We start from the raw sequence: 13458 nt of genomic DNA, 5'->3' as shown, positions 1-13458 counted from the left end.
CGATAATTACCTTTTGGTCTTTACTAAAAATTACTGTTACTATGTCTTACAAAATGTAGAAGAAAATTATTTTTTCTTTACCCCATATTCTGAGGTCTATCACTATGATTTCATTAAAGTCTCTCGCCAATGGAAGACTTACTACTGGTCATGCTGGTGTTCTCCTATACTTCTTCCAAATATCACATTTTTCACTAACATCCTGGATAGGTCTCTTGCATTCCTCATCCAGTACCCCTGCATCCTTTAACAGAATCTCCAACCTATGACCAGAGGGATGCATAAATTGTCGATGTAGTTTGGTAATAATTGGTTTTTTCTCCTTTAAATTCCTGTCCCCAAATGCCATTATTATCTCTAACATTGTCTAGAGATGATAAGCTTTAATGGAATACAGTAACGTCCCAAATGATCTCTCAAAAACAATCGCTTTATCATGTTCCATGTCCAACTTTATTCGGGCCTTTTTCATTGAAGGCTTACTTAACAGTCAAGGTATTTCATTCAATACAACATCAGTACTGATAAAGTAATTTACCCCTGCTATTTTACTCTGAATTATTATTCTTTTCAGTGATTTCAACACGTTGCCATCACCAAACCTGAAACAAGTAAAACTGTCATATTCTTTGACTTTACTTTAGTGTTTCTTACTTAAAGGATCCATGCAACAATTTAGCCAGTCCACTCCATATACTTTGGACATACACCCACGATCTAGAATTGCACAATTAAATGAATTTGCGACCAGGATACTCATTACCAGACTGAAGCTTCTGATGACCAATATGGTTCCTTCTGATCGGCTGGCATCATCTTCCCAGTCTTCTGTACCTTCCACGTCATGTGTTGTCTCAAAAATTCTGTTTTTCATCTTTGGAAAATTCAACGCATAATGATACTTGGGAGTCACATTTGAAGAACCTGTTGACCACCCCTTCGTTATTCCTGGGGTTCATCTTCCTTCCATAATTGCCCAGCTCCTGCCGCCTGTTATAGCTCCCAAAAGGTCTTCACTTTCTGTTTACAATTCTTCTTCGTTTGGACCCTATATTTGGACAATCTCGAAATGCTACTAGCATTGTATCCTCCATCTTTGGCGTCACTTCTGAAGAGCCCATTTGCACCATAAAAGCAGCCGGAAATGAATGCTTTCCCAGAAAGTTTTTTTAAAAGCTTCGGACATTTGATCCAAAAGCATCTCTCTCTCTTTGAATCTAACTCCGGTTAAAACCTGGAGCCTATCCATGTTTGATATCCTGGCACAGTCCAATGTTTAAAGGCAAGTACTGATTTAGGAATTCGCCAAGTGGAATCGCTGCAATCTTGTATATAGTCAAGTTAAACTCCATGATGTATTCTTCCACGGAAGAATTATCCATTTTTCTAAATTTATCAAAGTCCGACCAAGCCTCATAGGCATTCAATAAGTCATTTTTCATATAAATTTTATCCATGAACTTTAAGAGAATGTCCAAACCTTCTTCATTGTCCAGTTCCTGAGTGCCTAGTTCCAAGAACACTGTACAGCTGATCTTGCTCCTGGCAAGAAGCAAAAGTGCCAGAGCTATCTCTTATTTTCTTTTCGGTAGAGACATTACCCATGTCCATGCATCAACTCTATTTTTCCATTCATAAGGTTCCGTTTCACAAAACAGTGGTGGAAAATCATATCCTGCCACCCTATACCTGGTTTCAGTCATCTTTCTTCAAAAAGTCTCCAATTACAATCTTCCCTCAAAAAAAAAATTAACTCCAATTTTAACCTTCTGTCTGGAATTAAATCTTAGACGACTCCAATCTTCACTTTCAGGCAACCATTCTCTGCTGCCAATGTCAGAGAAACTCCCAAGTCTGGTTGTGAAGACGACACAGACTCAGATGCTTTTGATGGACACTATTAACAGAGCTTACTTCTCCACTCTAACAATCCCCTGACTACCCCTACCCAAGTACTGGCTTACTCTTCTTTATATATGCACCTGAGTATAATTAACTAATCAATACCCAACACCTGTTAAACTTATTACCTTAATCTACTGGGTATTTTATATCCATCAACAGAACCTATTAGGTTCTAACAGAAGGGAGGACAGGAGTGCAGGGAACCAAAAGGAGAGAGGGCATAGAATGTACTCTTGGTGGCGAACTTCAATGTCTATCACCGAGAGGGGTTTGGTAACATCACTAATGACCGATCTGGCCAAACCCTAAAGGACATGGCTGCCAGACTAAGCTCGCAGCAGCTACTGAGGGCACCAACAAGGAAAAATCAATTTGACCTCATCCTCACCAATCTACCTGTTGCAAGTGCATCTGTCCATGACAGTATTGGTAGAAATCACCACACAAGGTCCTTGTGGAGGCGAAATGCAGTCTTCACACTAAGGACACAGTCTATCATGTTCTGTGGTACTACCAGTGTGCTAAATGGGATAGATTCAGAACATATCTGGCAGCTCAAAACTGGGCATCCATGAGGCACTGTGGGCCATCAGCAGAATTGTATTCAATAACAATTTGGAATTTTGTGGCCCAGCATATTTCTCACTCTACCATTACTATCAGGGCAAGGGATCAATGTTAGTTCAATGAGTGCAAGAGAGCATGCCAGGAGCAGCACCAGGCCAACCTGGGTGAAGTTACAACACAGGATTACTTGCGTGTCAAACAGCAAAAGCAGGCAACAGACAGAGCTAAGTGATCCCACAACCAACAGAGGAGATCTAAGCTCTGCAGTCCTGCCACATCCAGTCATGAATGGTGATGGACAATTAAACAACTCAATGGAGGAGGAGGCTCCACAAATATCCCCATCCTCACTGATGGGGGAGCCCAGCACATCAGTGCAAAAGACAAGGCTGAAGCATGTGCACCACCTTCAGCCAGATGTGCAGGGTGAATGATCCATCCTGGCCTCCCCCTCCCCCCCACCAGGTCACATATGCCAGTCTTCAACCAATTCAATTTAGTCCACATAATATCAAGAAACGTTTGAATGCACTGGATACTGCAAAGGCTATGGATGCACAATAGCAGCAGCATACACTATCTTCAAGAAGCACTGCAGCAACTTGCCAAGACTCCTTCGACAGCACCCCTCAAAACTGTGACCTCTACCACCTAGAAGGACAATGGCTCAGATGCATGGGAACATCTCCACCTGCAAGTTGCTCTCCAAATCACATCCTGACTTGAAAATATATTAATTCCTTCACTGTCGCTAGGTCAAAACACTGGAACTCCCTCCCCAACAGCACTACGGTCATACCTACACATGTACTGCAGTGGTTCAAGGTGGCTCACCACCACCTTCTCAAGGGCAGTTAGGAACGGGCAACAAATCCAAGCCTGGCCAATGAATTCCACATGTCATGAATGAATAAAAAGCTTGAAATCACAGAGCATGAGAAGTCACTCAGTGTGTAAAAGCCTACCCCATAAAGAATGTGTCTACTAAATTTTGCTGTGAGGCCTAGTCTCTAAGTGATCTGAGGCCGCTAAGGTTGCTATCTGTGGTCCTGGGGCACCCATGAGCAATGCTATGGGAGATCTTTCATTTTTTTGAATAGTAAGTTTGTCTCCACCCAGCAGCTGGTCCTGATCTGCCCAGAGTTATTCTTAATCAGGCACAGGCACACCTATCTGCCTCAATCCATGTCTTCCCCAACCCAGCTAATCAGAGCCCCTCTAAACTATTCCCACCCATCTCAAAGTTATCTCAACCTGGGTACATTTCCTGCAGTTCAGGTATGTTTGGCTCCGTACTTACAATACTGTGAGAAAACCTTGCGTTGCGAGCAGTGTATTGGGAGCTGAATGCACAGTTCCATCTGTCTGTTTGCACACCTGCCCACTCAAGAGCTTCATGGCCCACTGACTTCCACCAGTTGCTTCACAAGCCCTTTTGCGCACCCATCCATCTACCTGCCCCAAGTGCTCCCTGTTCACCCAATCCAAGTCCTAAGTGTGCACTAAAAGGTAAAAAATGTAGAGAAGAGCAGAATGCAAATGAGGAGAACAAGAGAGACAGAAATAACAAGAGAGAGAGAATTACAGGGGGGAAGAATAGACAGATTTAAAGGGCAGAGAGAAGGATAGTTCTTCTGATCAATTTTTCTAAGTAAATAGGTGTAAAGTGTGTTTAACCAATCAGAAAATACGGTCAGAGCTCAATCACACCAAACCTTTTTACCACTGCACTTCTAGCCTCCCCAGTATTTCCATGGCTACTTATTCCTAGGCCTCCACTTCTTGTATAATTGTAGATTAATCATTTTGTTCAGTTCATCCGTTCCCTTCATGCAACCTCAGAGCAAAGATGTTGACATGTTGCTCAGACTCCATTTTAGCCCTGTGTTCAACTCTTCTATTTCCTTAATGCAACCTAAAGGCTGAGCGTTTGACAGGCAACGAGTTTCAAAGGCTGAGCTCTGGGAATGGCATTGAATTCATCCGCCCCCAACTTCTGGTGTTCAAGCAATGGAATCCCAGGATAATGCTGATGAGAGAGGGTTTAACAACTGTGTTAACTTTCTGTCTGCACGAGGTTAACACCATCTGATTAGTGTGCTAAAACAGAGAAAATGAAATCACCAACAGTTACATACTCAAAACATAGTTTTTGAAACAGTTGTACACTTTGCATGGTGCTTGAACAGAGTATGCTGGGTTTACTGGCAATGGTTGCACATTCACTGGGAGCAATGCATGCTTAAAAATTGCAGCAATTTGTTAGTTGGGGAGATATTGAATTAGATTTCCTGAAACTTTAATAGTAATAAAAGCATCCACATTGTCCATATTCTTCAGGCATCTATTTCACCACCCAACATACTGGACATAAAGCACCATACGTCTTTAATGTAGATACTACAGCTGAAAACTGGTTTCAATATATTGCATAGATAATTACAAATTAACAAAGCAATCTATCCAATCAAGCTGTACAGCAATGAGAGGTAATTTGCAATTCTGCATAAAGAAAGATTCTGCATTTGCATAGTGCTTCTCAAATTCTTTAGACATTTAAAAGTGGTTTACAGCCAACAAACTACTTGGTAAGTGTATTAACTATAATAATTGTGGGGACAAATGCAGAATCCAATTTGCAAAAGATCTGTTTTGGTGGCGTTGGCTGGGGGAGAACTGTTGGCGAGGACACTGGAAGATATCCTTGCTTTGTAAAAATAAAGTGCCATGGGATCTTTTGCATTCACCTAAACATGCAAACCAGGCCTTTGTTTAATCTCTCAGCTAAAAGGCGTGCTGCCTAGAGCACTTTGTAAACACAGCACTGAAGCATCAACCTAGATTATGAAGTGATGCCTGTAGTGGTCTTTGAACCTATATCTTCTGACTTGGGAGGTAGGTGTACCACTTTTGAGGCAGTTAAGGTATATTGATCACTCATACTTCTCTCAACCTTTCAGAGTGAGAATGAGAAAGAGTCAGACAAATTGAGAATGAAATGAAAAATGTGAGATCCATAGAAAGATAAAAATGAGTGGAGAAAGACAGAATAATTTAAATGAATTAGCAGAAAAACAACAGGCAGTTACAGGAAGAATCAATTTTGATTTTAATTTCCTCTTTAAGTAATACCATGAAAGATCAATTAGTCTGGTTATATTTATAGACAATTTATGTTCCACACCATCCAAAAGTGAAAACTTACCAACTGCCTATATGTAGCCTGAGTTTTCTTAACAGGCTATAAATTTATCTTACCTAAAATTAGCATATTGATACAAGTGAAAAAAGTGTTTGTTGCAAACAACACTAAATGGTCAAGAATTTAGTTCAAAGTTCAGAGTAAGAATTACTTCCTGACCTTGGACCTGTCCTGGACTATGAAGCAGATTAGTTCACACTGGCACTCAAATTTTATGGCCTAATCTATTCCTATCTCTGCAATCCCTTCCAGCCCCACAACCCTGAGATATCGGCACTCATCTAATTCCGGCCTCTTGACTGTTCTACTGTTGCTGGCTGGGCCTTCAGTTGCCTAGGCCCCAGTATAGAATTCTGAGGAATCCCGCTTCAGATTTTCTTGCTAATTCACAAGAACTAACTTAAATACTATGTCTGGCTGTACACTATTTTAGTTTTGTTGTTACACATGTTTTTATACTGAATTACTTTTATTCCCGCTTGTGATACACTCTGGATAAAATCAAGTTGGCTGAGACAACTTGATGGGGTATTATGGTTTGGGCCTTCATTGACCAAATCGCAAATAGGTAAACTTCAGCAGAAATATAGCACAGTGCACAGGCAGTCTGCTGTGTAGGAACAAAAAATAAACAGTTCAGCAGAATTCGAGGCCCAGATAGACGGCAGAGAAAACGATAATGCCTTGAATTCTAGACAAGACACCTGGTTGTCAAGGCCACCATGTTTTTCAAGCTTATCACTGAAATGTTTACAAGCTAAGAGTCTGAACATAAGGAGACCAAGGTCTTGAGAGTTTGATCTGGCTGGGGCCAGGCACAAACTGTTTCATTAAATCTTTTGTAATTGGGCTGTTCAAAGTGAGTGAGGTAATGACTGGACTAAATTGGTCTCCATATACTTTTTTTTTTAAACACAAAAATGTTTAAGAGGAAATTCGCTGAGCGCAGAACTTGAGAAGTTTTGGGTGTTGCATTGTGTGTATAGATGGAGAATGTGCTTTTACTCAGGACATAATGGTAATGCTGCTGTGCATTGATACCACTACTCAGACATTAGTATGTGTTAAGTCTTACTTATACTGATTAAAATATAACCACTCTCACTAATAGGTGCAAAGGGAAATGGTCAGTGTGACGAGAGTGCAATAATTTTCATAATATTTTTCTGGTTTATTGTGAAGTAGGTTTACGGGGGGGGAAATTGTGGTGGTTGTGTGTGATTTAACTACATTTGGAGTCAAGTAGACTGCAAACTTGAAATCATCAAAAGCAGCTAGGGTAGAAATGTGCTTGACATGCTAATGAGTAAACATGGATGTTGGCTTAGCATGTAAGGTGTGAAGAGAATTTGCATTTTTAGATAAATGAATAGATTGTTGGATTTCAAAAGGGATCTTAGTCTGTTTACAACTAGCCAGATAAGCAAGGCTAAGCAGTGTGTTTATTTTTCCCCAAAGGTTACTGGCAACATTGGCAACATATGAAAGTTTTTTGTTATGAGGTTTTTATGTTATGAGGAAGATACCGTTTCAAAGACATATGGAACAATAGAATTTACATATTAAAAATAGAGAAACATATATAAAGGAGAATGAAAGGCAATGTGAGAGAAGGCCATGTAAGATCTAACAGGAGTGTGCAACAGTCTTCAAGAAGCCTCCAGCTATTTGTGCATAAATCTGCTGTGCAAAGTAACTGAAGTTGGAGACGCCCATTTGGAATTCCACTGTCAAGTGGGTACTGTGTTAACTTGCTGAGCTTGTTTTAAATCTAAAATGTGTTTTGGATTGTTGCCTTAAAGGTGGTTTGTAACTGGGAGTCAGGTCAGTTAGGAATTTTAGGATCTGTTATAGTGTTATAGTAGTAACTGTAGTCGTATGTATGTGAACCTTTTATTTTGTTAATAAATATTTAAATTTATTTTTTAAAATCTCAAAAGGTCTTGGTGGACTCATTACTTCTGAATTCAGTGCACACATCTCAGTCTGCATAGGAGTGCTGTGTTTGGTTGCAGTAGAGAGCTTCAGTTGGAGATTGGTGGCTGAGGGAGTTTAAGGGTTAAATTCCAGCTAAAAAGTCTAGTCTCTCTTTAATTTAGCAAAGAACTAAAAGTTGCTGTCAGGGTTGGAAGAAGGTGAGTTTTAGACCGGAGAGGCCAGCAAGAGCGGTATAAAAGGGCATGAAAAACAGAGGCCAAGACTGGAGAGGAGAGGCTTACCCTCAGGACCTTCAGGCGGTGGAGTTCAAAGTAATGTCACAATTCAAAAAAATGATGCGACACAGAGGAGGCAGCTGATTGGTAAGTAGGGTCAGGTGAGTACTTCTACTTTTTCTACTAATTAAACTGCTGCAGTCCATTAGCTTAAACAAAATAAGGTGAGGACTTTAGACTGTAGTGGGAGTGTATGGAGTGGAATAAGGCCCCTAGTGTAGTTAGTACTCTTGAAAGGGAGTGACTAACGAGCTTAATCTAAATGGAAGTCATGGCAGGAGAGCTCACAACCGTGATATGCTCCTCCTGCGCAATGAGGGAAGTCATGGACACTTCCAGTGTCCCTGGTGACCATGTGTGGAGCAAGTGTGTCCAGCTGCAACTACAGGTTAACCGCATTTCAAAACTGGAGCTGCGGGTGGATTCACTGTGGAGCATCCATGATGCTGAGATTGTCGTGGACAGCACGTTCCGTGAGGTGGTCACACCACAGGTAAAGACTGAACAGGCAGAAAGGGAATGGGTAACCACCAGGCAGAGTAGAGGAAGGCAGGTAGTGCAGGAGTCCCATGTGGCCGTCCCACTCTCTAACAGATATACTGTTTTGGATATTGTTGGGTGAGACGACTTCTCAGGGGAAAGCAGCAGGAGCCGAGTCCACAGGTGGCTCTGCTGCATAAGAGGGGAGGAAAAAGAGTGGCAGGGCTATAGTGATAGGGGATTCAATAGTAAGGGGAACAGACAGGCATTTCTGTGGCTGCAAAAGAGACTCCAGGATGGTATGTTGCCTCCCTGGTCCCAGGGTCAGGGATGTCTCTGAGAGGCCACGGGGCATTCTGAAGGGGGAGGGTGAACAGCCAGTGGTCGTGGTACATATTGGTACCAACGACATAGGTTAAAAAAAGGGATGAGGTCCTACAAGCTGAATATAGGGGATTAGGACATAAATAAAAAAGTAGGACTTCAAAAAGGTAGTAAGCTCAGGCTTACTACCAGTGTCACATGCGACCAAGAAAAGGATATATCGGATGAATACATGGCTGAAGAAATGGTGTAGAAGGGAGGGATTCAGATTCCTGGGACATTGGGACCAGTACAAACAGGAAGGGTTACATCTGTGCAAGACTGGGACCAAAGTCCTCGGGTGGGGGGCGTGGTGTTTGCAAGTGCTGTCCTGGGGAGGGTTTACACTTGAATGGTAGGGGGATGGGAACCTGACCAGGGAGGCAGAGGAGGGGGAAACAATAGAAACGAAAGACAGAAAAGTAAGAAGCAAAAGTGGAAGGCAGAAAATACAAGGGTGAAAAACAAATGGAGTCATAGTACAAAATAAAGCTAAGAGGACAATCTAGATAAAAAGTCTAAAGGCATTGTATCTTAATGTATGGAGCATTCATAATAAATGAGATGGATTAACAGCGCAAATAGATATAAATGGTTATGATATAGTTGCAATTATGGAGATATGGCTGCAAGGTGACCAAGGATGTGAACTAAACATCCAGGGGCATTCAATATTTAGGAAGGACAGACAAATAGGGAAAGAAGGTGGGGTAGCATTGTTAGTAAAGGAGGAAATCAATGCAATAGTGAGGAAGGATATTGGCTCGGAAAATCATGATGTGGAATCTGTTCAAGTGGAGATAAGAAACACCAAGGGGCAGAAAATCTTGGTGGGGGATGTCTATAGGCTCCCAAACAGTAATGGAGATGTAAGGGAAGGCATTAAACAGGAAATTAGAGACATATGCAATAAGGGTACAAGTGTAATCATGGATGACTTTACATCTATATTGGACAAATCAAACTAGCAATAATACTGTGGAGGAGGATCTCATGGAGTGTGCACGTGATGGCTTTTTTAGACCAATATGTTGAGGAACCAACTAAGGGCAGGCTTTCCTAGACTGGGAATTGTGCAATGGGAAAGGATTAATTAACAATCTCATTGTCCCTTGGGGAACAGCGACCATAAAATGATAGAATTGTTAATTAAGATGGAGAGTGAAGAAGTTGAATCAGAAAATCTAAATAAAGGGAACTACAAGGGTAAGAGGCACAAATTGGCAATGATGGATTGGGGAGCCTTACTAAAAGGGTTGACGGTGGATAGGCAATGACTAATATTTAAGGAATGTTTGCAATCGGTGGCTACCGCTTGCAGCCTGGGAAAGCTCAAGGGCTGCGGCCAGAAGCGGAGAGAAGACGACCAGAACCTGCACTTCAAGCTTCACCAGCTCCGGGTGGAGGCCCTGACCCAGGGTCTCCCTGTCTCCATCCCTGAGCCCGAGAAGCGTTTCCCTGGCATCCAGGACTCCTGGGAGCGGGGTGACTGCAACCACGACATCGAATTCGGGGAGAAGTTTTCCAGGGACTTTCTGGACTCCTGGGAGACATCGAGAGACATCCACGGGAGAATGAGACTCCACAACAACAAGCTGGGAAGGCAGGTAAGCAGTCATTGTGAATGTGTGTGCGTTGGCCTGTCAACGTAAGTTGGGTGCTCAACATTTTGACCAGGACACAAGCACGTGTCTATGAAACGGAGCTTCAGTACTTGTGAATTCCCCTCTGGGAGAGGAAGGTCGGTGTAAAAAGTTCTTCTCTTTGGCCGAAAGGCCTGAGAATTTTTCGAGTATCTCAGTTCTACAGGAACCAAGATCCCACTCATCCCCAACAGAGTAACAGACCTGTTTATCCCCACCCCTCCTGCCTGAGGGAGCGGTAGAGGCAGGAACGCTCACAACATTTAAGAAGTATTTAGATGAGCGCTCGAAATGCCATAGCATACATGGCTACAAGCCAAGTGCTGGAAAATGGGATTAGAATAGATAGGTGCTTGATGGCCAGCATGGACATGATGGGCCAAAGGGCCTGTTTCTGTGCTGTATAACTATGACTCTATGAATTACAACAATTATTAATTCCTGTCTGACGCAAAAATAAAACAGGAAAGGTGGCTCAACCAGAGTACAAAGAAATTAGCAATAATATTAGATCCAAAGAGGAGACGCATAAAATTGCCAGAAAAAGTAGCAAGCCTGAGGATTGGGAGCAGTTTAGAATTCAGCAAAAGTGAACAAAAAGATTGATCAAAAAGGGGAAAATGGAGTATGAGAGTAAACTTGCAACGAACATAAAACTGACTGTAAAAGCTTCTATAAATAAGTGAAGAGAAAAAGAATAACAAAGACTAAAGGAAATGGCCCTGGAAATATTGGATGCATTGGTGATCATATGACTTGGATGAGGAAGCCAAATGCAATATTTCCAAGTGTACTGATGACACAACACTGGGCAGGGTTGTGCAGAGGATGCAAAGAGGCTTCAGGGTGATTTAGACAAGTTGTGTGTGTGGGCAAACACATGGCAGATGCAGTATATTGTGGATAAATGTGAAGTTATACACTTCGGTGTGAAAAACAAAGGCAGAGCATTATTTAAATGGTGATATATTGGGAAATGTGGATGTACAAAGATCTGGGTGTACTGAAAGTAAACAGACAGGTGCAGCAAGCAATTAGGAAGGCAAATGGTATGTTGGCCTTCATTGCAAGAGGGTTTGAGTTCAGGAGTAGGGATGTCTTACTGCAGTTATACAGGGCCTTGGTGAGACCGCACCTGGAGTATTGCCTGCAGTTTTGGTCTCCCTACCTAAGACAAGATATACTTGCCATAAAGGGAGTGCAGCGAAGGTTCACTAGACTGATACTGGGGATGACAGGACAGTCGTATGAGGAGGGATTGGTTCCATTGGGCCTGTATTCACTAGAGTTTAGAAGAATGAGAGGGGATCTGATTGAAATGTATAAAATTCTAACAGGGCTAGACAGACTAGATGCAGGGAGGATGTTTCCCATGGTTGGGGAGTCTAGAACCGGGGGTCACAGTCTCAGGATATGGGACAGGACATTTAGGACTGAGATGAGAAAATATTTCTTCACTCAGAGGGTGGTCAACCTGTGGAATTCTCTACTGCAGAAGCTGTGGAGGCCGGGTCACTGAGTATATTCAAGAAAGAAATTGATAAATTTCTGGATATTAGGGGTACGGAGAGTGTGAATATGGCATTGATAGAGGGTCAGCCATGATCGTATTGAATGGCAAAGCAGACTCAAAGGGCCGAACAGCCTACTCTTGCTCCTAGTTTCTAAATAGAAATTGCAAACCCATTGTGATAGCGCGACCAAATTTCACTCGTGGATTTGGTCCGCCTGGCACTCATCATCTGCCACGTCAACACAACAGGTTAAGCAAGTGGGTAAAAACATGACAGATAAAATATGAGGAGAAGTGTGAAGTTATCCATTTTGGAAAGAAAAATAGAAAAGCAGAATATTTTCTTAAATGGAGAGAGATTGGGAAATGGTAGTTTTCAGAGGGATCTGTGTGTCCTTGTATCTCAGAATCTCAGTGCAGAAGAGGCCCTTCGAGTCTGCACCGACACGTGAGAAACACCTGACCTACCTACCTAATCCCATTTACCAGCACTTGGCCCATAGCCTTGAATGTTATGACATGCCAAGTGCTCATCCAGGTACTTTTTAAAGGATGTGAGGCAACCCGCCTCCACCTCCCTCCCAGGCAGTGCATTCCAGACCGTCACCACCCTCTGGGTACAAAAGGTTTCCCTCACACCCCCCCCTAAACCTCCTGCCCCTCACCTTGAACTTATGTCCTCCTCGTGACTGACCCTTCAACTAAGAGGGAACAGCTGCTCCCTATCCACCCTATCCACGCCCCCCATAATCTTGTACACCTCGATCAGGTCGCCCCTCAGTCTTCTCTGCTCCAACAAAAACAACCCAAGTCTATCCAACCTCTCTTCATAACTTAAATGTTTCATCCCAGGCAACATCCTGGTGAATCTCCTCTGTACCCCCTCCAGTGCAATCACATCCTTCCTATAATGTGGCGACCAGAACTGCACACAGTACTCCAGCTGTGGCCTCACCAAGGTTCTATACAACTCCAACATGACCTCCCTACTTTTGTAATCTATGCCACCAAAGTTAACATGCAGATGCAGTAAGCAATATGGAAAGCAAATGGTATGTTGGCCTTTATTGCAAAGGGATTGTGGTGTCAGAGTAAAAAGGTCTTACTGCAATCATATAGGGGTTTGGTGAGACCACACCTGGAGTACTGTGTATAGTTTGAGCTCCTTACCCAAGGAAAGATTTACTTACCTTAGAGGGAGTGCAATGAAAGTTCACTTCACTGATTCCAGGATACGGGGATTGTTGTAGGAGATGAGTTTGAGTAGATTAGGCCTATATTCCCTTGAGTTTAGAAGAATGAGGGGTGATCTCATTGAATCATATAAAATTCTTAAGTGGGGATAATAGGGTAGCTGTTGGGAATTTGTTTCCCCTGGCTGGTGGAGCCTACAATTAGGGAGTTCACTATTTAGGACTGAGATGAGAAGAAATTCAATTAAAAGGGGTGTGAATCTTTGCAATTCTTTATCCCAGTTGGGTGTGGATGTTCAAGCACTGAGTATATTCAAGACAGAGATCAAGAGATTTTTGGATACATAAAGGAATCAAGGGATTTGGAGATAGCACAAGA

General features: G+C 42.4%; 1 protein-coding gene across 23 annotated transcripts in view; it reads right to left on the bottom strand.

Annotated features, from left to right (window-relative positions):
* Positions 1-3212: 3212 nt before the first annotated feature.
* LOC121273345 (zinc finger CCCH domain-containing protein 10-like) overlaps positions 3213-13458 on the bottom strand; it is an 83327-nt gene continuing 73081 nt past the window's right edge. For 19 of the 23 annotated variants that reach the window (XR_005941998.1, XR_005941999.1, XR_005941996.1 and 16 more), the window contains one exon: positions 3213-4501. Coding sequence is in view for 2 of the 23 variants with exons in the window: in XM_041180514.1 (XP_041036448.1) it covers positions 4420-4572 (153 nt within the window). In the remaining 21 variants the exon portion in view is untranslated. Of the gene's footprint in view, positions 4573-13458 lie in introns of all 23 variants that reach the window. The other 4 variants (XR_005942002.1, XR_005941988.1, XM_041180514.1 and 1 more) reach the window with 1 other exon arrangement.

Source organism: Carcharodon carcharias, chromosome X (genome assembly GCF_017639515.1).
Source record: "Carcharodon carcharias isolate sCarCar2 chromosome X, sCarCar2.pri, whole genome shotgun sequence".
Lineage (NCBI taxonomy): Eukaryota > Metazoa > Chordata > Chondrichthyes > Lamniformes > Lamnidae > Carcharodon > Carcharodon carcharias.
The sequence above is the reverse complement of the archived record's forward strand: the minus strand, read 5'-3'. Positions and strand labels throughout refer to the sequence as shown.